Genomic DNA, 25096 nt, shown 5'->3' on the forward strand with positions numbered 1-25096 from the left:
TCTAGATCTTTTTTTTTATGATGATCTACTCACTTTATTACATTTCTGAAAATGCCAGACTGGGTCTAGATGTCATATTAAAACATATAGAAATCTATATTCTGTATATTACAGTTCTCCACTTCCTCCCACTCTCCACAAATGAAGCCAAAATATTCCAGATATGAGTGCTGCCATCTTGAGTCTGTGCAGTCACGATTGAGTGATAAAGCCCTGGTACCAAAGTCCCGCCTATACATAAGCTCAACCCATTATGAGTCAGTCTCTGCTGTCAGTCAAATAAGTGATTCAAACGATGCTAAGAAAATGAACACTTGTACAAACATCAGTGTGATAGGACCTTGATACAATGACCAACTTCAATTAATTCTACGTGGATTTTGACCTTTTACTTTGGCTCAAGTCTCATCTGATAACGAAGAAGAGGCAGGATTTATGAGCTATGCTGCAGCCTTCCACTTGGATCAAGCGATCAAGATGCTTTGGCTTCACTTTTGGGGAGCTGTCATGTCATTCATCTTATACAGTCTATGGTCTAGACCACTGGTCTAGATCCATGACCAGATAAACCTCCTGGGGCCCATCAAACTGTTGCAAAGAACTTTGGCTCAACAGAGTTGTGTCTTTAAGTGCTATATAAATAAAGTTGAAGTTGAATTTTACAGAACCACATGTACAGCACTTAGGTGAAACTATTACTTAGATTAATCATTTAGCAGAATGACCAAAACTTAATGACAACAATTTTTACAAGGTATTACCAATTTGAGAAATGTCAAAGCAATAATGCTAAATAAAAGGATACAGGTAGCAGATTCTCAAATATGAATATTTGTTTTTTTATGGTAGTAGTACCCACATATTTGTAATATTAAACTTTTTATTCTGACCACAAACAAACACTTCTAAACAGTCAATCAGTTTGACAACAATTGTCAGATCTATCTTGCTGAAAATGTGTTAATTTGACTTTGATAAAATATAATCAAATTGATAAAACACAATTTTGCATCTGGTGAGCTCAGTATAGACTTTACAGATCATATCTTAAAAGTAGATGTAGACACAGGAGTAATCTGCAGCTAACAATTACCTAGTTATCTGTAAAAAAATATCTGTATTTGACTCATAACTGTAAATATAATTGCAGGTATAATAATCATTGTTCATTACATGGACCAGTTCAGCCAGTATTATGTGTTACTCCGCCCCTGATGAGAAAGACTCCGCCTCTGGTACTGAACGTTCATCATCAGGTTCAGAACAACAACAAACCATCCGGTGACTGTGCAGAGACCAATCACACTTTATCACGTTGTAATTGTTTTTGACGAAAAACCCGAGTGATCTGAACAAAAATGCCGGTGAGTGAATATTTTGTGTTGCTATAAATTATTGTATCTTGTTTCATTCTTCTACTTCTTTGTTGTGGGAACTATTTTGTCAACCCTGGTTATTTTAAATGTGCTTTAAAAATAAATACATTGTTTTGTTGTGGTTAGATGTTGTTGATCAAGTGTGCCTGACAGAAAGCTGTTGTAAAGTTTGATCAGCTGGTACATGGAGTGTATTATCTGAATTCTGCAGTGAAGTCAGTGTAGCTGTCAGAAAGATGTTAAAACTTGTCTGGACATGTTTGTGCACTGGCTATTGTTTGCAATTCATTCCCTCAGACTGTAGGAGGCAGCAAAACCAAAACAATGGCCTTGTCATTCAATGAATAAGTGAAGAAAAATTGTTCATGAAATCCTTCAATGAAAAATCATGTGGGTCCCTCTTCTTTGCAGGTGCCTAAGGATCTGATGCACCCCAGCTTCACCGAGGAGAGGAGACGACACAAGAAGAAGAGGCTGGTGCAGAGTCCGAACTCCTACTTCATGGATGTTAAATGCACAGGTTAGGAGAACAGTAGGCCCTACTGCACCCACATTTAATTCCCTGACTGATGTTACAGTGTGTTTCAGGATCGTCCTTTATTCTTATTTCTATTTTATTCTCATATATCAATAATTTGCAGGCTGCTACAGGATCACCACCATCTTCAGCCATGCACAAACAGTGGTACCTTGTTCAGGCTGCTCCATAATCCTCAGCCAACCACAAGGGGGGAAATGCAGACTCACTGCAGGTGAGGAAAATGTCCCAAACCACTACTTTTAATTCCTCTATATATAAACAAATGATACCAATCGATCTGGAATACCCGAATTAGTACAGATGGAGCCTACTTTCAAGTTTCTATGAACTTCAGAACAAAAGTTATTCAAGAAAGGCCCATTACCGCCCCCTGGTTTTTACCGTTTATCCACTTCCAAAGGTTGTAGAGACTTGACGATGGTACCAATTGATTGGGAATAATAATTTATTATTATAAGACAATAGATTGGCACAGTCGGTAGAGCATCAGTCTTTCAACCAGAGGGTCAGTGATTCGGATCTCAATCAAAGCAATTTCACATTTCATATTGTATTACATGATGTCGTATTAGAAACCTACTACCCCTAACCTTAACTGCAACCCTAACCCCAACCCCAGAAACCCTAACACTAAATGCAGCACAAGCCCTAACCCTCATTGGAACCCTAACCCTAATTGCAACCCTAACTCTAATTACAACCGTATGAGTAACCCTGACCCTAACCCCCTAACCCCCTAAGTCCAGATCACGGTTTTGTCGATGCTGAGATAATAAGAAACATTTTTTTTTTCTACCTAGGCTGCGCCTTCAGACGAAAATAGCCTCTTACTGGCAGACGCACCTGTGCATCCATGACAGGAAGGATGGGTAAATGAGTCTTAGGCTCACACTCCATGATTAAAATGTGAGAAGAGAAAGTAGAGTCATCTCGTCCATCTGTATCTTGATAATGTGGTGTGAAATTAAATTCCCTCTGTGGGGTTGAATGGGGTAGAGTTAAGGTAAATGTATATACATTCCAATGTGCTCAGATTGAATTGTAAGTATTTAAGAATGATGTAGTATTGATTACTACTTTTACCAAGTTGATCATGTTTTGTGTTTGTAATCATCAAAATGCAAAAACAGTCAAAGGACTCCAGATTTCTGTAAAACATTTATTAGACTGACATAAGAGGGGGTGGTGAATGAAATATTTCAAAACCATAATCAGATGTGAGGCACAGCTCATGGCCCTGGCACAAGATGAAACCACGACAACCATCACAAACAAAAAATAATAAACATTTTAAGAATTAACTGTCTTGTCTTATGTGTGTTCTTTGGTCTTGAGATTTCCCCTGGCAAAAAAAAGTGGTGTAAATGAAACAACCCAAACCCATCCCCAACCCCCCCACCCAATGAAAAAAAAAATCAAACAATACGACTTACCTACAATTATTCTACTATATACAATAAGTATCCATGGGTGGTAAAACTTAACCAAGCTTCCAGTGGTTTGGGGTTAAGCTCGCTCATGTAATACAACATATTGTAAGTCTAGTTAATATTGGCTACATGATGGCATGTTGTCGGCGATGGTGCAGGAGGCATCGATGAGCAGTTTGTGCTTTAGGAAAGGTTGTTTATGTCATGGCATTGATTCCCACACCAAGAATAGAGATGAAGAAAACTGATGCACTGTAAATACTCTGCATCTTCAATATGTAATCAGGCAAAAATCATACATTTTTACTGAGGACCACGTGTCTTGACTTGTTTATTTATGAATGAAACCTTTCCATAAGCCCAGCTGTCCACCCCTCACACAAACACAAACAGATTTAAAAGGACGCTGCTGAGACAGACAAGTTGATTGTAGCCTCCTCAGGTGTTAAACATGATCAGAAAAACAACTGACTTCATGTCACCACTGGGTGGCGCTTTAGAGTCATACTAATGCAGACTGAGAACCCCAACACCATCTGTAGCCTGTGTATTAATAATAATCCGACAGAGGCTTTAATGTATGTGCATATAAAATGAAAAAAATGAGCCAGTTTAAGTGGTTGAGTGACCGAATCTGAGGTTTCTTTGGGTGTTTTACTTTGCCAGTTCTTTTCTAAACGAGTGGTCAAAAAACATTTCTGTAATCGCAGCTGGAGATTAAAAAAAATAAGCGATGGTTTCAAAATGACTGCCATCTAAAAAAAAAAAAAGGAAACAAAGTTGTGCCTTAGAAAAAAAAACTTCAAGGGACAAGCATTAAGTTAATCCCCCTGGTACACGGGGGTGGGGAAGATTTTACAGCTCGAAATGTGGAATGGAGTCGAACATCTAATGGAATGTGATGCGACGATCTCGTCCTCTCCAGTTTCCTCTCTGTGTTTATAAGCTGTTCAGTTCCTGCAGGGTCTGGTCCAGGACTTGGTGCATGCCCAGATTCTCCTCTTTGGCACTTGATAATTTCTCTGTTGAGGGGAAGAAAATTGACAGGGTGAACCTCAGAAAATAATACTGATCTCACAGATGCAATGTCATGCTAATTCACAATGTGGGTCTGCCAGAAGGCTTTCCCTGAGAAACCGGACAGATGATATGTGTGACTACTTTGGGTAAGTTGTGCCACATGCAAAAAAAATTCAACCACACCACTGTGTTGTCCATGCATGAACTGCAGACTCTTAGTATGTGAAACAGTATACAGACTTAATAGACTCTATTAGATGCTACATTATGGACACATGGATCTATAATATCAGAAACGACCTAAAGCACATTCAATTTAAAGGGTTTTTCAAGGGTTAAGGGGGATCGGAAACTGCATTAATTCACAGCAAAACTAAAGTAAATATCATCAGAAGAGCTCACCTTGTATAACTCATATTCAGATGGACAATGAACAGTAACAATCAACAGTACAACAACAAACTGCTGCCGGCCTAGTTAGAAAAATAACAGTAAACTTGGTAGGAAACTGAGGCTATGGGTTAAATATTTCATTATTCTGTAATACAACAAGCTATATGCTGGTACGGATCATCAAGAACAGAGACATAAGCTGCAAAGTAGTTTTTAATTAGTTCTTTTGCATAGTAAAATGAGCAGAAGGCACATATCATCCACAGAGGGAGGACGAGGAGTCCAAACATTCAGAGAAAGTCAGGAAAAAGTGGAAGTGAGAGGCAAAGAGAGAAGCAGAGCATCTACAGAGATGTCATGTCATTGAGGGCATGGTCCAGCTCCTCACTAATGGCCTTGTACTTCAGCTTCTGCGCATACAGTTCATCTGGAGGTCAGAGGTCGACAGGAAGTAAGGGCAGGTGTCAAGGACAGCGGCGACAAACAAGCCAAAAGCAGGACGAGAATGAGAGACAGATGGAGGCAGAAAAAAGCAGAGGGAAGGAAGGAGAAGACAAAAAATAGGTCAGGCTTTTTTTTTAAAGAGCAGAAATTGCTTGGAAGAAAGAACGATGCATGTCTAATTATGTCAGTTCTCGTGCTGCGTGAGCTTTGAGCATTTAAAACCGCCTTGATTGTCACATAAAACTGCTCCAATAACTCTACTAGACACCGAAATACTGTTTACTCTGTACTACATGGCTGACACGAAGCCCCTGTCCTTCAGAAACAAGGACCTTTTATTAGCTTGTCTAAGGTAAGGAGTTTCCATACATTTGGCAGGAAGGCATTTCCTTTCCACAGAAAATATTATGCTGAAATTGGGCATTCCTTCCTGGATCTGTCAAACTGAATTATACCATTGTGCATATGTGTAATAAGACGATCAGTTATTCTTACCCGCAGGAAACTGTGTAAAACCGTCTGCTGGTGATTCATCAATTTCCTAAAGCACTGACACTGACTGTAACCTTGTGACCAGATAACTGTTTATTTTTATTCTAAATGGAGCAAATCCGCAAAAATTGTTGTTCTATATAATCCAAGTTGTACTGGTCTCATACCTTCCAGGTCATCGATGGACTTTTCCAGTTTGGCCACTGTCCTCTCTGCAAACTCTGCACGGGTTTCAGCCTGACGGAAACACAATGTCACAGGGTGTAAAACAATGATGCCCTCTACAAGATGTATATTATGTACATATTATCTGTATTTTTTGTATTTTATACTTTCACTTTTCATATGTTCTCTTGTCTATCTCATCCTCTGCTGCAATAAGTAAGGAGTGAATTTCCCAGGGTGGAATTAATAACGTTTCTCTTATCTTATGTTGCAGTTTCGTTTTGAATACATGCACATAATTAACCCAATATAATAAAACTGTGGTTGTAATGAGCTCATCATACAATACAATATAGGACAAAAGGAAATGATGATAACATGAAGCAAAGGTGGATTCGACTGAAAGTTCATTAACTTGATTATAAAGCCCTTAACAGTTTTTTTAAATGCCGGAAAAGTACCTACATTTATGTGTGACATTGCTCATTTGTGTAACTCTATGAAGAAAGTACAGTGCGTGCTCAGAAAGTGTGTACTACTGCCACTGGAGGGAGCTGTCTTTGTGAAATATTCTCTGCTGTGGAATGACCGAACTCAAGATCTCACCTCCTTCAGTTTGTCAGTGAGAACTTTGATCTCCTCCTCATACTTGTCTTCCTTTTCTGAGTACTGTTGACAGAGAGAGAGACAATATAATTAGTATGCGAAATTGAAAAAATACATGCCCACACTTGCCTTCAGCTTTCACACATTACAATTACGCCATGAGCTGTAAAACCGCTCCCTGTAAGGAGTGACATGTAAAAAAGGAAGGGAGCTGGACAAAAGAACAAAGGTGTTGGCCGTGGCCTGACAACAGGTTGAGCTGTGATGTCATCCCTGGCAAGCCTGACTGAACAAAGCGAGGGCTCGTATCGCTGAGGGAGCGCGGTCATGTGGTAAGCCCGGCATGCTGTTGTGCCGCCTGTCTGCACCCAGGGAGGAACACAGAGAACAGGAAGAATGTGCTGCAGGTCTCTGCTGGCTGACAAACGAGGGCTGGTCTCTTGATACATTTAGATTTTCAACTAAATAAGCTGAGGAGGAAATACAGGGTTAGGGTTTGTAAGTAAGGGGCCGGACGATATAATACTATAATGACTTTAGAACAATACCCTGGTGATGTGGTGTCCCCCCACACTCACTCAAATTACTACCAACCGAGCCACGAGAACAGCCCAAATAACAGGCTGCAAGGACGTGGAGATGAGTATGTGCCTGCTGTTCACTAAATACTGTTGTATATATTTAGGCTGTTTGTGAAAGAGAGCTGCAGTGTAAGTAAACCTTGTCTTAATAGTAGTTAATCTGATAAAAAATAATATGTTATTCCACTGAAGCATATTAAAGATAAACATTACGTTTGGCCAGAGGTTTGTGAGAGTCAGTGAATGCATCTTAACTTGGTAAACAAGTGTGGCGTACATACTTTGACATGTGTCTTTGACATGAATCAATGCTTATCTTGAACATTACTGATAAAAACAGTCTTCCTATGTGGACAAAGCTCCAGGAGGGAAGAGAATAGAAAATGAATCTTTAATGTGACAATATATTTGGTTTGTGATGAAGTTCAGTCTCACCTTCTCAGACTGGGCTTCTAAGGATTTCAGGTTGTTGGTCACATTTTTCAGCTCCTCCTCCAGGTCGCTGGCTTTACTGCAGAGATAATCATAGACACATGTTTGGTTTTAATGGAAGAGGAATGGGAGGTGAGGGCACGTGTGTATCTATGTGCGTTGTTGCATTTGAGAGGTCAGTAGGTTTACCATTCTGAGAGCTCAGCCCTCTCCTCGGCTCTCTCCAGCTCTCCCTCCAGGATCACCAGCTTACGAGCCACCTGGGGGGAAGAACATTAAAACGTAAAGCTAGGGTTGGTATTCCTGGAAATGCTAGCAGAAGAGCAGGCAACACTATGATAAAACGCAAGCAACACGTCCCACCCCCTCCCATCGACCCTCTCGTCAAAGCTACGCTCTCAACACACAGAAAATTCTGGCCCTCGTCTCTGCATCTGCAGTGACTGAGGACTCTGGTCATGCACAGTCATAGCACGGGCAGGGTGCATGCAGGTAGGCAGGTCAGATAGTGGCAGACAGGTACGCTGACCAATAATTTCATTCGATCCCAATAATTTGGTTGTGTCTATTACAGACCTGCAAGATCCTCAGATGCTGGCTTTTTCTTTTTTTTAAAGACCACTTTATTTATTGATGGCTATCGGGACGGGAAGAGGATTTCAACAAATAAGAGAAACTAATTATCAACCCTGACTTTAAGGCACAAAGTAGTAGTAGAGTGTGTCCCATGTTGATAATGTCAGTGTTGTTTAAAACTGGCTCCTGCTCACCTCCTCATATTTGCGGTCAGCCTCCTCTGCAATGTGTTTGGCCTCCTTCAGCTGCATCTCCTGAATCTCCATCTTCTCCTCGTCCTTCATCGCTCGGTTCTCGATCACCTTCATCCCTCTGAGTGGAGAGGACACAGTGAAGATCAGGTAAGAATGACTCTAAATGTACTGAACTGTTGTGAATGCCAGGTGTTGCAATAAAATTAGGTAAAACATCTCATATTAAAGCTATAATAAACATTCCAATCTACCCAGCAGGAAATTAAATGCAGGTGTCTAAAAGAATATCAGGGTTGATTTCTGTTCTGACCTCTCGCTCTCGTCTGCAGCCTTCTCGGCCTCCTCCAGCTTCTGCAGTGCCGTGGCCAGTCTCTCCTGGGCTCGGTCCAACTCCTCCTCCACCAGCTGGATCCTACGGTTTAGGCCTGCTACATCACCCTCCGCCTGAGGGGGGGGAAAGAGAATTTGAGTCATTCATTCAGCTTTAAATCATCCAAACTAATCTCCCCATCCCCCAGTTCCCACCCATAACACAGGAAGAGAAGGGAAGGGCACAAAGAGGGCAATGGGGGGACATGGGAGAGACATGATCCACAGCCAAACAAAAAATTAGAAGAAGAAGAAGAGACAGACTTGTTTTACATGTTTTCACAGCAGCAACTATTAAACTTAAGTGAAAAAAGAAATATGGTGCTTTTCAAAGAGTCACTTCATTACCTGACATTTTAAAACTTAACCACTTAATGTTACTTTATATTTAAAAATATATTGGAGAACAGTGATTAAAATATTCTTAATTTTCCAATGTTTCAATGCAACAGTGTATCTTTTTTTCTAAACCAGGAAAGATGGATGACCATGTATGAAAAGATGCAGCTATAAAAGAAAGATTTAATGTAATGCTTATTATCATAGGATTCTTATTCTGAAAATAACAGATAAAATACCCAAATGTAACCATGGTGACATAACTACGGAGAGATATTTAGCATGATCGCTCAGTTCTCTGTCATAAAGCACGGGATCATTCTCTATCCCACTTAGGCCTGAATCCACATAGGTTTGACTGCGAGTGAAATTAAATACTTTCTATTCTGTCAGTGCTGTGAGTACGTAAGATACTGTAATCAATCGTTCTTGCTCTATGGGGTTGCTCATGTTTCGCAAATCAATATGTGACTCTAGCTAATGAATAATATGTGAAATAGACACAGCCAGAGGATCTTCTATAGGAGCAGGGTCTTCCTGACATAATCGGTCTCTGGGGCTGAGTCATGCTGAAGAGTGTAAACCTGTTTAATATCTGAAGATCGCTGGACTTTAGATTTGAATGAAATGCTTCCAAAAACTCAATTTCCAGGGTCGGTGAATGCAGAATTGGGGCAAGTACGGGGGGGGGGGGGGGGGGGGAACAAATGGGCTTCTTCTCATCTGCCCTCGGTCAACAAAGGCACAGAGAGGAAAAAGAAAGCAAACAGACAACTACACAGGCATTTCCTCTCTGATGGTCAGGGAGTTTTTCAAACCTCCACCTCCTAGGGGGCCGCATTCAAGCTGAAATCCAGCCCAGCTCACTTCTCAACGTTACCTCACAGAAACTTTCCCCTGTTAAAATCTGAAGTTTACAACCAGAGAGCACTACACAACTGCACTTTTGAACTGTTGTAATACTGGACCATTCATTCAAACCCACGTTTACAGCCTGTTTCTTGAAACAAAGCAGCTGAGGATTTCTCCAAACAGACATTATTCTGTGCACAGCTGCGAGGCACCATTTAGTAGGTCAGTGACTCATTAGCTAGTCGTTCAGTCCAGAAGTCAGATCTAAAGTCAAATGGTCTGCCATTGAGTTTACAGGTGCATGACTCACTCTGCTGCACATTTGTGCCGATAAAGTCCCTATGATAAGTGACTGAAAGAGAAAGGACTGGGAAGGTATCGCTGCACAGAGAAGAAAGTGACAGAGAGCTCAGAAACCAAAGTGGAAAATAGTTAAGTCTGTGCAGAGAATAAAATAGACCTCCATCCACTTCTCTCTTCCATTCTGTCATACACTAGATACTTCAGGAAATGAACACAAGGTTTCCTGCTTGTCGGCAGCTGGCACCCGCCTCTTTAATTTTTCACATTTTCTCCATGTCGTCTAGAACTGCTGACTGGCCACTCACTCTTTCCACCTCTCTTTTTTCTCTCTCTCTGTCTCTCCTTTTTTTAGTTCTGTTTTCGTCCTCTCCCAGGTCCTGCCCTGCTGCACCCAGAGCTGCCATGGGGCTGCCTCCGATACGAGCATTGACGTGTCTTAAAACAACCAGAACTCGACAAGAGGAAAACCTAAACCAACGGCGAATGAATGAAAAGTCGTAAATCGGTCGAAACATCTTGAAATCTCATCAGCGATGTCCCTTTGCATGGGTCCTTTTCTGTCTACACTACATCTGGCCAGGGAGAAATGTTGGACAGAGTTAAACCGGAGCCTGGAATAACAGATAGCGTTACTTCCTGAGTCCTGAGAGAAGAATACAGTCTGCCTACAAACAAACAAGCCATTCATTCAGCTTTAGGTCAGCTACACTGGCAGCTCAGATGCTGTAATGTATGTCCAGACACACAAGCACACACACGCTGCAAACATGCAAACAGAAACTCACATTCTGTCAATCTCTGCCACACACACACACTAAAATTACCAGCGAGTGACCTGCTTGTTTCCTGCCCAGTAAAAAGCTTGTTGTTAAGCAACACACAAACACAAACTGAGCTCATACCACTATGTATTATATCCACGCACACAATCTAAAGTGTCCAACCTGGTGCTTTATCTGGCATCAGATTTTCACAATCACATGTAGGGGAGGAGGGTCCCCTTATAGACAGAGACGGACTTGTGTCAAAGTAAAAAAAAAAAAAACTGGGTGCGTACAGTACATAGTCTCATGTCTCTAAATCACTGAGCCATGACCGAAGAAGAAAATTGTATTTCCTGTGGAATCTGACGGCGATGCTTGAAATACTTTTCCCTCTTCATCTTTAGAAAATTATTTCAGTGACAAGACGTGTAGCTGCAGCTGCTGCACAAGTATCTGACTGCAGGTGAAGGTCTCAGGGAATCAGAGCTTCTCTATCAAATGACTGACATCACTGTAAATGGGGATCTTGAAAAGGTGACAGGAAGTTAGCAGCCCGACATCCTTTCACATCCTCCCTTTGATTGTTCTTTCTCTCAGAGCTGGTGTTCTCTCTCTCTCTCTCTGGCCGTGCCCCTTCCTTTAGCACCCACTTTGCATTCCCGCGCTGCCAGCGCCTTATATGGTAAAACAAACTATGGAGAAGGTTTGTGGTGGGGTATCAGGAAGATTGTTGCTGCGAGCTGCACAGAAACACACACACACACACACATTGACATTGTGTGTATGTGTGTGTGTTCTGTTATCAAGCTAGTTTAATATGTAACACCAGAGCTTTCTAGGAGGTCAATGGTATTTTCAGGAGTTGATGCCTTGCTAAAGGGCATTTAGCCACAGTGGCAGTGACATTCCTAAAGGATGAGTTGGTTATATGCTTTGTTTTCAAGAGTTAGATGAGAGCATTTTCATCCTTCTCTCTGTAATGTACAGTAAATATGACACTGCAGCCATGAGTCAGTTAGCTTAGCTTAGTGCAAAGACTGGAAATCAAGGGAAACTGCTAGCGTGGCCCTGTCCAAAGGTAACAAAATCTGCCTGGCAGCAACATAGACTGTAAATAAAGATGGACGACATGACTGCTCCCCAAAGGTGAAGCCAAAGATTTGCGTCCGCCACCTGCTGGTTGGTTACAGTAAAGGACATGAATCCCACCTACTCCATGTTAGCAGCAAAAAGTCAAGTCAAATATATTTTCTGTCATTCTGGTAGTTCTTATCACACTGATGTTTGTTGAAGTGCTCATCTTTGCGATAGGTTTGGTTTGAATGAGTTATTTGATGCTACAAAAACAGGGATGAAATGTCATGATTAACAGGTGAGACTGACTGACTGGTCGAACACCTGTAGTGTCGCTACCATGGTTCCTTCCCCCGATCACAAATTCTGGCTATAATAATATTTTTAGTTTCATTTCTGGATAGTGGGAGGAAGTGGAGAGGCATGATCCATCTTTAAATGCAGTCTATGAGCAGCACCTTTAAGGCTCACTAATAAACACACTGATTTATTCTGTGTATAAATCTTATAGTTTAACCAAGTCTGTTTGTCACTGAAACTTGTAAAATCATCATGTTAGTATCACACTTTGGATGTGCTGATTGGCTACTTTTAGACACCAACATGCCAGGCTACCTGTTGTTCCTGGCCTTATGCTAAGCTAAGCTAACTGGCTGCTGGCTGTAGTTTCGTATTTACTTTAAAGTCAAGAGGGTGGTATCAACCTTATCCCATCCCTCATCTAATTCTCAGCAAGAAAGCAAAAAAAAGAATTTCCAAAAATGTCAACTGTTCCTTTTACAGTCAGTGCTGTTTGGCCATTTTCAGCTGCACCATAAAGTGACATGAATTATGATATGTTAAGATACAGGGCTCTAAAGTGCTATTTGTGATTGACTAATGTTCATTTACCTCCACATAGTGGGCAGTCTACATTGCATTGAAGATACAGTCCTACTGGGAATGACTTAATAAATACCTCTGTGTATTACAGGCATGAGAGACAGGATCAAGGACAAGTGAAAGAGGAATCCAATTACTGGCTAATTCTGGGGCAGTGGGCTAATAAGCAGCACAATGCTGTTGAGGTTTCAGGGGAAGTTATTCCTGACACCACCACACGCTACACTCAATGTGAACATGTGTTATCGTTTCACAGGGAGATGTGGCATGAAAAGACAGATGCATACAGTGTGAGCACAGCCTGTCATGAGGTATAGACGATGAAGATCATTTAACCTCAAGAAAAACATAATGAGTTTCTTTGTGCCATTTTTCTACAGCATGTTTTCAGATTTCCACACAGATTGTGGGCTGGTTTGAGGCTATGTGTCAAAACCTGACAAGGAGTTGACGCCAACCCATTTGTAGAATGACAAATGACAGTATCTGCAAACCTAACCAAGAGCGAAACTGGATTCAAAAGGATCAGGATGTTGAAATCTCCATAAATCCTAATGACACTTTTGGAAAACAGAAAGAGTTCAATTGAGTCTCTGAACAAATGGTCAGAATGGTTAGAATAAAAGGTCAGCTGATTTAACTTCATGCAGGTCAAGTATACATCCTTCCAATAAAGATTTACACATCCCTGAACATTTAGCGTCTTATAGAATCTTTGAAATGGTTCAAACACCAATTTTCACTCTCTAAATGCTACTTTATGACATTTCAGCAAACTCGCTAGTAAGGATTGAACAAAAATATTCTACTACCCGCAACCTTGGCCTGCATAATCAGCTTAGCCACAAAGCCAGTTACAGGGGAGTGTTCCCCAGAATGCCAACGACTGCCAAAAAGTATCAACATGTGGCAGTTATATTTGGAAAGTTGAGCTACTCGTGGGGAGAAAGTCCAAAGAAAACAGTGACACCAGGAAGTAATTCTTTCCACTGAAACTGTCGGACTGTGGGAGCAGAAAACTTTGGAGCCCACTGAGCACGAAAAGGAGCGAATGGATGAAACCTTCAGTACATTTTTGATAACCTGGTGAGAGGCTCTACTTGAGATGAGCATTATTTCTGTGTTACTTTCAGCAATGTACTTTATGCAGAAAGAAAATGTCATTAAGGTTTTGTAGATACAGATGAAAAGACAGCATATGCTTTTTACGGAGAAACAGACAGTTTTGCCTTTAGAAGGTAATGGTTGTTTTTATTTTAATATTAAACGTTCACTTAAGCACTAACTGGAACCACCATTAAGCATCTGTAGGAACACATACTAAGTCCACCTCGCACTAATCTTCCTGTTGATCAGGGCCAGGGCTCAGGGACAGGAAGTGTTGGGAGTAGAAGCACAGGAAGTTCTGGACTCAAGTCGGCAGACGACATCCTGGGAGGGACGGCCTTCCCAGAGCAAATACTTCAGTGGAGCCCCACTTCCCTTTTTAATGTGGTTTTAGATGTGGGTCATTATACCACAAACTGTATGTCTGCATGCAATGTGGTAAACACACAATGGCAACCAGTATGTTTTCCTGGTGACAACATGAACACAACGGAAATTCAAAAAAGGAAATAGGTACTTCAGTTGTTTTGTCTTTAATTGATCATTTGACACACATTTGATACTTATTTAAGTCTTTTATTTTGTTTTAAACACACACAAAACCAGCCAATCTGGTTCATCTATGGTGCTCACAGAGTCCTCAAGAGTTGTCAATGAAGCACAAAAGGTCTGTGGTCTGACTCTCGACACTGAACCATGAACAGCAAACAACTATAATGACTGTGAACACTGTGAAAACTGAACAGCTTGTTGAGGGTAAAGGCCGTAAATCAAACTCATCTAATCAGCTACAATGAGCGTTTCAAGACAAAGCCATGTCTCTTTAACCTCACTGACCCTGAAAGCATTATTGAGCAGTTGAGTAACGTCTCGAGGCAACAGAACCACTTTATAAATAACATAAAGCTATTACTTTTAGTTTTTAGTGAGAGATGTGGCTGAGTGTTGTTTTTTCCCTGTTGCCTTCGCATTTTCAAAGAATGATTCACTACCTTAACACACTCAGCAAGATTCCTGTTTTGATCTCCCCATGATCCTATGAAAGAGTTTTTGTGCCAAAGGAATAACTGCAGGTTGTCCTAATTATTCACATATGGGACCACACCAGCCCCACCACACAAACGCAGTGCTCTGTTTCACTGCGAGCGCATACGGAGCGAGATGTGTGACAGCTGTAACTGCTTTTACACATCATAGCTAACTGGGATGTAATGGAAGAAATAAATGTGATATTTCCACTCAGCAGATAAATGATAGTTTCAAGCCTGAATATAGAGCATTTATAATCAGTTTGTGCAAATTTAATACATTTACAACATACTATATATGTTGTGGTACGCTAATACAAGTTTCTCAAATGCTTAATAATATAGTTGTGAATGAATTAAACTACTCCTGTGAAGCATCTATAACTGTACATTAGTATGCAGAGTTAACAAACAACAGTTGCAAGTCTTGATTATATAATGTATAGTTTATATTCTGCTTATAAATGATGAATGAGGGCATTTAAAGTAAAGTGTTTAAGTTTGTTCTTTGATAACTCTAAAATATAGATGGGATTTACACTGTTATCATGTATGATGTGCCATGTTCCTCAAATGGTGGACATATTACTTTAAGAATAGTTGCTAAAAATTGTACTACACTCATGTCTGCACATTTAAAAATGACAGGAAGTGACACATTAACCTCATTTACCATCCGAAATAAAATGAGGTGTGTGATTTACTATCTCTGCTTTAATGCTCTGGATTCTACAGGTTGTACAGGGATAATTCACTGAAGAAAAGGAACATTAACAGAGAGAAGAAGAAGAACAGACATTCATCGACCAATCACAACATTTCCATTACTTAACATTGAAGTTATTATACTTGATATGTCCCAGTTATTAAGTGACAAGATGGGTTTTGACTTCAAAGTTATGAAATAGTTATTTTAAAATAATGATTATGAATGCAACCAGTGTAAATGTACAAGTTAATTATCCACAAGCTGAGCGAATGCCTGACTGTCAAATTAAAAAAGTGCCATGTTACCTAAGAGTTAGTCTGTAACAAAGGGGTTATTCCCCTAGCCTTCCTCCTCCTTTCATCATCAGTGCGGCCATATCTTTACAGCCACACCTTCCCCTCCCACTCTCCTTCAATCTCTCCACTTGTCCTGTCATTAACCAGCTCCTATGCAAAAGGATATGGCACCGTGCGCCATAAAGCAACATGTGAAACAAGTCAGGACTGTTATCTATCTGTGCTACTCAGCATTTGTCTGCAGCCTCCACCTTCTTTGTGTGAAGCTGTAAAACTCTGATGTAGGTAGAGTCAAGAGACAGGCAGGTGACCGAGCTGGGCCAATGCACAGAAGAAAGACAGTCGAGTCACTTGCAACACATCCGTGCCTGTAGATTGAGGAAACCCCCACCCTAGTGGACGTTCAGCAATGAATAATTACAGGCCTGGTTGTGCAACTGCTGCTGAAACTTAAATATAAACATGTAACAGGGCTGTGACTATTGACCATTCATTCATTACTGATAATTGCACTAATGAACAGTTTGGCCTTTAACTGTAAATAGCCCAAAACATTTTCATTGCAACTTCATGTAACATACCACAACAAAACACAACAATATACAGCTTCTACTCAGGCTGGGAAATACAACAAAATCATTGTAATTCCAATACACATATATATTACATATCGTGTAATCACAGTGAAAAAGTATAACACAAAGTTGATCTATCTCCCATTTCTATGGAAGACTGAGAAAGCTGAAAAGAAAGCTGCAACCAGCGTTTTTTGGTTTTAAATTCATTTAAGCACTTAACTTACGGTCAAAACCTCTCCTATAAATATCTGGTTCGATTCAATGACTAATCATTTCAGCTCCAGATGAAAATAGAACTTCTTCTTTTTTTTTCTTTGATTCCCTAATAACAGAGTAGACTACTTCTAGCTCTGCGGCCTTTATCCTCCGCTCCTCTGTGGATGGCATGGCAGTAATTCAGCTGGCACACATCCACCCTGCTCAAGTGCCACTGGAATTAACACTGACTCCAAACATTATCGCATCCATCTAAACGTTGGCAGCAGCGCAGCATCATAACACAAACAACGATTAACATGATGATTGGCATTAATAAGAAATAATTTGCTGAGTCTTAATAAGTCAATTGAATAACACAAAGAATGTCTACGTGGTCCACATTATTCACTGTAGTTCCACAGAGGCCTGTAAATCAGGCAAAACTGCGCATGCGCACAGACATGCAGGAATCCAAACTTTTTTTCATTGGAGACCAACGCCTTTGCATTGTGGCACAATCACGCCCGCGAATGAATCAATAACACGAGCAGAAGAGACTGAGAAGCGGATGAGAAGAACTGAACGAAAGTATGAGAAGACATGAAATAAGGGTGGTGAAAGAGGACAGAACGACTTAAAAGAGAGAGAGAAAGATTTGTCTCACTTTCTCTCGGACCTCCCGTTCACTGTCCAGCTCTCTCTGTAGGACCTGAGCCCGGTCCTCCGCCTCGTCGGCCTGCTGCTGCAAACACTGAATCTTCCTCTTCACAGCATCCAGAGAGTTCACACCTGCCATTCTTCACTCTTTACTCACTTAATTTAAGACTACACGTAGAAAAAACCACACAAAACAGTTAAGACTACTTTAAAGTTGTGCAAAAACAAAATCACGTAGGCTGCTGCTCCCTGATTATTCGGTCTATGCGGAATGTTACGGTAACGCTTTTGATCGTTGGCTTTGAAAAACGAAAAAGACACGAAAATATATCGATCTCCGTCCGGGGCCAAAGTCTTCGGAATGTGAAGGATTCGTTACAATGCAACAAAGGTTATATAACCAGGAAGCGAGGGTGTCCAGGTGATGTCCAAAAGTTTCTCCTGATCTGCAGGAATGTTAAGTTCATGAGCAGAGAAGAAAGTTGTCCTCGGGAATGTGGCAGTTTTGGTCCGGACGCCTGGAGATTGAGGAGGAGGATTGGGGTAAGCAGTGCGGAGAGGAGAGTAGAGAGCGCCAGACTGAGAGCCGGAGGAGGAGGAGAGAGATGACTGGCACTATGAGGTCAGAGAGGGCGGGGCCTGTGTGTATATCTGCGTGCATGTGTCTGTAGTCTGTGCGTGTACCTGACCTTACAGTTTTGTGAGGACCATGTTAGAATAAGGACATATTGGGAAAGTTAGGATATTTTGACATTCCGGTCTTCACTTTTTCAAAAGGCTGTTTTGTGTTAACAATTTGCTTTTAGGGTTAGAGTGTATTCATTATTTATAAGATGTTAGTCAATAGCACTCCATCCACATACCACTTAATAACCAAATCATATCTCTGACTTCCAGGCTCAGTCTCTCAGGTAGGATCCAGAGAGAGTCGTCCAAATTTGTGATTTCAGTTGTTTGGATTTTTGTCCAATCTTCTATTCCGGTATTCAAAGTGAAGTTCTAGCTCAGCTTTTAGATGAGAGATTTCCGACTTGAAGCCTCATCTTGAAGAGGTTGAGATCAGGATTAATGTTCCGTCTTTTGGTACCCGACCAAGACGGCTAGGTTTAGGCATCTAGGTCAAATGGTTAGGGTTAGGACAATTGGTTGGCTCAAGGCATTATGACCCAGACAAGCGATTTTAATGGATAGACCAAAAGAGGGCTTTAAACTTCTGACCTCTAGGTTATTTGTTTCAGACCGAGGTGGTTAGGCTTTATGGTCAAGTGGTTAGGGTAAGAACCAGGGGTTAGGGTTTGGTATATAGTTGTGGTGGTTGAGATAAGGGTATGCATTTTGCCAATGAGTGTCCTCACTAAGATAGGAGAAAAAAAATTGTGTGTGTGTAAAAGCTGATCCCTGTGACTGATGTGATCACTGCTACAAGACTTTCAAGAGGAAAAAGAACAGCCAGGATGAATTACTTTCAGTTATTGTAAAGGCACAGGGCCCATAGTTTAGATGTCACACACAAACTTCAACAACTTTAAACTAGATTTGACCATTAAATGTACCTTTCCCGTCTTCTAAATAAATCTGTATGTGACAATAAGAGATATGATAAGATAATAGTAAAGGGTACAAGAAGAAACGCTTGAGATTCAGTGACATGGGCTTAAAATTATTAGACCACAAGTCTGTCAATTAGTAGCAAGACTTTACAGTATAGAAATACCAAAGTTAGGATGTGTTGTACCTCATAGTTTCTGTACACGTTCTAAGTTCATTTTTAAGTGTACAATGTAACTGAGTACATACATTATATTGGCCACTATTATATAAAAATACATTCAAGGGATTCTTGGCAAAATGTGTATATACAATAAAATATTGTGTTATGTGGCATCAAAAATCAAGAATCATTGAGGCTAAAATATAATTTGATAGTATGATGTATAATCAAAAATTAAACCCAATCTAGCTCTTTGGTGCATCAATTTACATGTACAGTTTGTCTCGTTTTATGATGGAGTCTCGTAAAATTTGTTATCTTGACTATAGTTTGAAATAAAAGTATTTTTAATAGTTTGAAATAAGGACAGCAGGACTGAGGAGTATATCAAAATATAATCTTGGTCCTTTCACTCTATTATCGTTATTTTGAGCTTTTAAAGGGCCATCACGTTGAACAGCTTTGTGTTCGTGGTATACCAGTAAACTGGAGTTAGAGATATTGTTGAATGAACACTGATTGAAATAATGAATTTGATGCAAATCTTTAAATCTGCATATCATCATGCATCATTCTATTTTTGAGGAATTGTTTGTCTTGAGGGGCAGAGATCAGCAAACATCATCTGTCACCTGGCTGCTCATAGATCATGTCCATTGTGTGGGTGTATATCAGGTTTATGCTCCATCTTCCATGTTTCTCTGCGACGTGCCTTGCCTGTGTTTACCCTCATCCTTTCCCATTCACTCGATCGGCCTGAGAGCAAACATGCCGCATGCGGGTTGGTGGTCAGGTGAGCAGTGCGGCAGATCTCACATCAGCTCGAGTCAGTTCAGCTCAAATTCAGTCCAGCTGGTCAGCGCGAAAAAGAAAACCTCTCACAAATCAAACTCATCTGCTGATTGGGTCTCTCTGTCTGATTTGCCCCTTACACCGGAAAAGCTGGAAGCATTGATTTCATTAGACACAGGATTGTGGGGCTTTCTGTTTGCCTTAGCTACATTCCTCACATACCAGAGCCCCCCCCCCCCCTCCTGCCTGCTCTCTGCTTTCTCTGCCCGGCTGGCCACCATAGTCCAGCTCTCCCCTCTAATAGTTACTGTTGCTGTGGGGAATGTTGTTATAGACACCTGCATGTTGACACCTATATGCTGCATCTTAATATTGTGACCCATGGACAGACACTTTGTCTTCATCTGGCAGTGAACTGTGCTAACCTAAATATTTTAGTTAACGGTGTGGGCACTATTCTTCGTGAATCAACAGCTCGCTTGCCAGGGTCTTTGGCTCACACTCCTGCTTTCCCAGCCCCCTCCAGGTTTCCAGTCTGGTCATGCTCCCTCTGTGTGAATTCAGATGTGTAATCACTTGACTGCTGCCTCTAATACAGTGACATGTGGAGGGGAATTCATGGAAGTGGAGTAGAACAACTTCACAGGCTGGAAACGTCAAAGTCAGGGGGCTTCACTTTAACAATGTTGTTGTGAAAATCTATTTTTAACTGAATTTTGGACATGATTCAGCTCACTCAGGAGAGCAAGCTACAACTGGTCCGTCTCAAACCACCACTTCCAACAAGCCCTCGTCGTATTCTTGGGGTCCACTTGACCCTCTTTGCATGAGGCTTCTCAGAAGTATTCTCAGAGTTTATTTAATCACAGCGTGAGGATAATCCAGCGTGTTTCGGCCTACGACGCTGTGTCTGTATGTCAGACACTTCCCCTCTCTTTGTGTGTAGGACAACACAGCATTTCCAAGGGATATCCTCTACCAGACTCAAACAATACCACATCTTGGTGGAAGCTCCGAGAAGTTTTCTTGTATTTCATGTTATTGTGCTTCTTTCTCTACTCATGGTTTGCGTCATAATCTAATTTGAAAAGGATTAGTAGCTGTTGCTATTCAAGTTTAATTTCACTTCTAAGCTGGCGTAATCATTTTTTTTCTCATCTTGAACATAACAAATTCCCTAAAAATGACCTTTTTTTACATCTAACCCCCCCCCCCTCTCTCACGCACACACACACACACTATCTCACAAATACACACACAGAACTAATCACACACGCCTGTGCACACATGTTAAAATGCCTCAGGCAGCCCCTGACAGACACAGCTCTGTGGTTAGTGGTGCTGCCAACAACCTTAAATATGATCTTTTTTCCCACATGGCAACTGATTAGCCACAGAAGAACTGGATTTTTAAATGTTGTGCCAAATAACGGATATTTGTCCAGACACACACACACACACACACACGTCTTAGAAATCTCAATTATTACTTTCGTTCTGATGAAGAGGACACAGTCATGCCAGTACAAGTTTTTTTCATACCTGATTTATACTACCGGTAACCCTCAAAAGTAATCAGATCTTTTACGGTAAAGACAAATATCAATACTACAGTGTAAAAATAGTCTGTTATAAGTACAAGTCCTGATTTTGAGTCGAGACTAAAGATGTACTCTGCAGACTTAAAACATCAAACACAATAATGTGTGATTTCAGGCCTTTAGATGTGAAACAAGTCATGTGTGGCCCCACACAGAGCTCTGTTAAAATCGGATTCACTGCCTCAAGTGATGTCGTTTGTGTCACTGAGGACTACAAGTTTAAAAATACAAAGAATATGGTGGTTTGGTGTTAGACGGAAGTGGGTGTACCCTCGATTCCTCATCTCTATGTGAGGCAAAGAGATCAATCAGGTTGCATTCTGGGTAATGCAGGCACCAGGTTTTGACACAAGAGAACAATAAGAAAAATAAAACCTCTTGTTCTGCAGTTTCAATTTTCATCCATCTTTTCTAAAACAAACAGTATTGAAGGAGTGCAGTGCCAAGGAAAACTACAAAGTATTGCAAACTGAATATACTTTAGTTTATCATGAGTAAAAATTCTACTATCTACTAACCATAAACATTAAAGGTAATAGGACCAGAGTAGCAAACAATGGAAATACTTAATTCTGAGGTACAAATACCTCAGAATAGTTCCAAAGCAGAAGAGTATTTGAGTAAATGCTGTTTCATGCCAACACGGGCAACAGTGAAAACAACCCTTCCTCATTTTTGTCATGCTGTTGTCATAAGAGCTTGTGTACAAGTTTATACAAATTGTTGGAAGTGTCACTATGTGCATTTACATATAAATACATAAGGTGCATGAACTGTAAGTTAAAAGGTAAAAACATCAACAGAGTATAATTTTAGTTTTATCTGTTTTCCCTTGACTGCTCTATGGTTTGCTGGCATAGAGGACCTAAGTTAGTGTGTGTGTATGTGTGTGTGGTGCATGTTGGTGGGTGAGGGGGTTACAGTTTATCCATGTGTTCATCTTTCAGGAGTGGCTGCACAGGAATGTGGGGGTCTCTGAAGTGAAGTGCTCTAAAAACTGTTCACAATAGATGATCAAAGTAAACCCACAGCTGATGCTGCCACAGACACTGTCCAGCTGTGGAATAACGGGGCCTGGGTTTTCAGAAGTGCTATGATAATGTGTGTTTGTGTGTGTGTGTGTGTGTCAGATTGGGACACAGCAAGTAATCAAAAACAGTGGTCGCGAGTCCTTTTTCTAACGAGTCAGGAGCAATGCCCTGTTATTGTTGTATGACTGGTTGAATCATTTCACATTTCAGTGCAGTCAAATGAAACTCACTTGACCCCTCCCCCTGTATGTGAGCATCTGCATGAGTGTGTGACCCCTCACTCACGTCTGCAGCTTTCTTCTCAGACAGCTCCAGTTTCTCCTGAGCATCTTTCAGGCCCTCTGAGAATTTGTCCAGTTCATCCTCTGTCTGCTTCATCTTCTTCTGGAGGTCCAGCAGCTCCTCCTCCATCTAAACACAAAACACTGTCAGTCCACACCACTACACAAGTCGAATGTCTATTATATTCTTATCTGTGCACTGCTTTGACAATTATAAGCTACAAAGCAACTTGATAGATTAAGTCTTTCTTGTTGTTGTGTTTTGTGCGTTTGCAGTGTGTGGTTAAATAATGGCTGAGGCCGATTGAACATTGGTAAAGCCAAGGTGTTTAAATTCAGGCGTCAGATAGAGCAGCTGTGGCTGATTTGAGAGTCTAATTTGTATTTATGGTGTTTGGGGACGTTTTAATGGTAATAGTTTACTATCAGTATATCATGACAAGAAGGTCTGCTATGTAGAGACTAATCCTCTCTCTCTCACACACACACACACACACACACACAAACACACATACACACATTCACACTCACAGGGTAAAGTGTCCCCCCTAATCAGTGTCCCCCCTCTGAGCCCATGAGGTACTTCTGATAATCCCTCTGAACTCCACAGTGTCATTCTCTCCTGGTGTCTAAAAATACAGCTGTTATCAGTGAGAACACACAGACGCCTGGAACCATGGGCCTGACGTGTGTGTGTTTGCCTGTGTGTCTAATCTTCCATTTGTGTGGCTACATTTGTGTCTCCATTTGCATGCCTATTATGTTTGTATGTGTGTGTGTGTGTTGTCTCCTGTGTGTTGGATAGATCTGTCTAATAGACTTTATGACAGATGTCCGCTGAGACAGAGGCTCCATTAACTCTCTTTAAACTGCTCCTGGAGGGACCGAGCGATGTCACCACTTATTCCTCCCCAAAGACCCACTTCGGATCCTGGGTGGTCTCATCACCTGAGCCGTATGGAGGTGTTAAGATTTCTCTCTGAGCCTCACTGTAAACAGATTTAACATCGACCTATTGTCCCCAAATTCAGCATCTGTTGATATATATCAGTGTTTGCTGTTTGTGCTTTGTGTAAGATATTAATCAAAAGTTAGGTTTAGATTTGCTCTTCTTATTGGATAGGGAGTTTAAGCTCGAATTGAACAAATAAAAGTTAACCTCAGAGTTTCTCCTGACCTTTTAAGGCAACTTGTGTTTCTCATACTGTCACTGACGTTTGCCAAATTCACCATCCAGGCTCTGAGCAATGGGCAAAAAAACTTAAAATATTTTCTATCTGTGATACAGCTCAAGTCAAACTAAATTAGCTGTGAGGAATGCAGCATAAATAAATGTGAAGTGTTTACAGACCGTTTCCATGAAGGTATGTCTGGTATGGTATCGGTGTTGTGATTATCCTAAGAGCTGGATTAGGAGAGAACCTTAAAAGGAAAAGCAGACAGACATATTCGCCAGCTCTGCATATTTCTCTTACATGGAGAATTCTTTATTTTACAATAGTCGTCCAAGTTATCGTGAAACCTTTCAGCGGGAGGTTTGTTTGCTCAGTATCTTATACTTACATTAAATATATTATTTGACTTTCGGCTCTTTCTGGCCTGGTCTAGATTTCATTTTACTTATAGCTGCCCACACCACTGACCTGATCTGATCTATCTCCATTTCTGGTGTGCTTTTCTCACCCCCCACCTGTTTGCATTTATCCTCTGCCGCCTTCTTGTCCGTCTCTGCCTGCTCCGCTCGGTCGATGGCGTTCTCCTTGTCCAATTTCAGCATCTGCATCTTCTTCTTGATGGCCTCCATGGTGACTGCTGGGATGCGTGTTCCTCTGTGAGATGATTAAGCTTGAGTCCCGTCCTGTGTGGATGTGCTGGTGAGATGCAGGAGGTTCAGCACAGACGAGAGTTGGAGCCCAACAAAGCTACAAAGAAGCAGAGAGGGATAGAGGGAGAGACAGAAGGGGAGAGACGGAGGGAAGGAGATGGTTGAGCCCTATATGGGTAGTTATTTAAACTGCAACAGAACCTGCCTCCAGTCTCTGATCACCTCCTCCTCCCATGTTCTCTCCCTCCTACCACCCATCATTACTCTCCATCCCTTCCACTCACCACTCTGCTCCACGCTGACTCCCTGACTATCACCCTCTCAGGCACACACTCCACCCTATCAAACCCTCCATCCAAAGGCCTCTCTGAGGAATGGTCCTGGCTGCTGCACACCACTCACTCACCAATCTCCTTATTTGGATCTTTGTGTTTTCACTGAGAAGAACG

The 25096-nt window shown here is 41.2% G+C and overlaps 2 protein-coding genes across 5 annotated transcripts; one reads left to right on the top strand and one right to left on the bottom strand.

Annotated features, from left to right (window-relative positions):
- The first annotated feature begins 1202 nt into the window (after positions 1–1202).
- LOC109625592 (small ribosomal subunit protein eS27-like) lies at positions 1203–3218 on the top strand. Its single transcript, XM_020080870.2, has 4 exons — positions 1203–1364; positions 1788–1896; positions 2018–2128; positions 2718–3218. Exons 1-4 carry the CDS (start codon positions 1359–1361, stop codon positions 2738–2740), a joined length of 249 nt encoding a protein of 82 aa, XP_019936429.1. The 5' UTR covers positions 1203–1358; the 3' UTR covers positions 2741–3218.
- On the bottom strand, positions 3063–24921 carry tpm4a (tropomyosin 4a). Of its 4 annotated transcripts, none has more exons than XM_020080865.2 (9): positions 24513–24921; positions 22827–22952; positions 8561–8694; positions 8251–8368; positions 7670–7740; positions 7484–7559; positions 6468–6530; positions 5864–5933; positions 3063–4369 (listed from the first exon to the last, which is right to left on the bottom strand). In XM_020080865.2, the coding sequence occupies exons 1-9, from the start codon at positions 24624–24626 to the stop codon at positions 4287–4289; spliced, it is 855 nt and encodes a 284-aa protein (XP_019936424.1). In that variant the 5' UTR covers positions 24627–24921; the 3' UTR covers positions 3063–4286. The 4 variants fall into 4 exon arrangements, with proteins under 4 accessions (XP_019936424.1, XP_019936426.1, XP_019936425.1 ...); XM_020080866.2 differs by lacking the exon at positions 3063–4369 and adding an exon at positions 4961–5187; XM_020080867.2 differs by lacking the exons at positions 22827–22952; positions 24513–24921 and adding an exon at positions 17414–18017.
- Positions 24922–25096: the final 175 nt, after the last annotated feature.

The sequence above is a fragment of the Paralichthys olivaceus genome, chromosome 3 (assembly GCF_024713975.1).
Source record: "Paralichthys olivaceus isolate ysfri-2021 chromosome 3, ASM2471397v2, whole genome shotgun sequence".
Classification (NCBI taxonomy): Eukaryota; Metazoa; Chordata; class Actinopteri; order Pleuronectiformes; family Paralichthyidae; genus Paralichthys; species Paralichthys olivaceus.

Coding starts and splice junctions, on each gene's coding strand:
- LOC109625592 (XM_020080870.2), top strand. Junction 1,897..2,017: donor CATGGATGTTAAATGCACAG/GTTAGGAGAACA, acceptor AATAATTTGCAG/GCTGCTACAGGATCACCACC. Junction 2,129..2,717: donor GAAATGCAGACTCACTGCAG/GTGAGGAAAATG, acceptor TTTTCTACCTAG/GCTGCGCCTTCAGACGAAAA.
- tpm4a (XM_020080865.2), bottom strand. CDS start 24,626: ATGGAGGCCATCAAGAAGAAGATGCAGATGCTGAAATTGGACAAGGAG. Junction 8,695..22,826: donor CTGAGAAGAAAGCTGCAGAC/GTGAGTGAGGGG, acceptor CCCCCCCCTCAG/GCGGAGGGTGATGTAGCAGG. Junction 7,560..7,669: donor AGGGCTGAGCTCTCAGAATG/GTAAACCTACTG, acceptor TTATCTCTGCAG/TAAAGCCAGCGACCTGGAGG.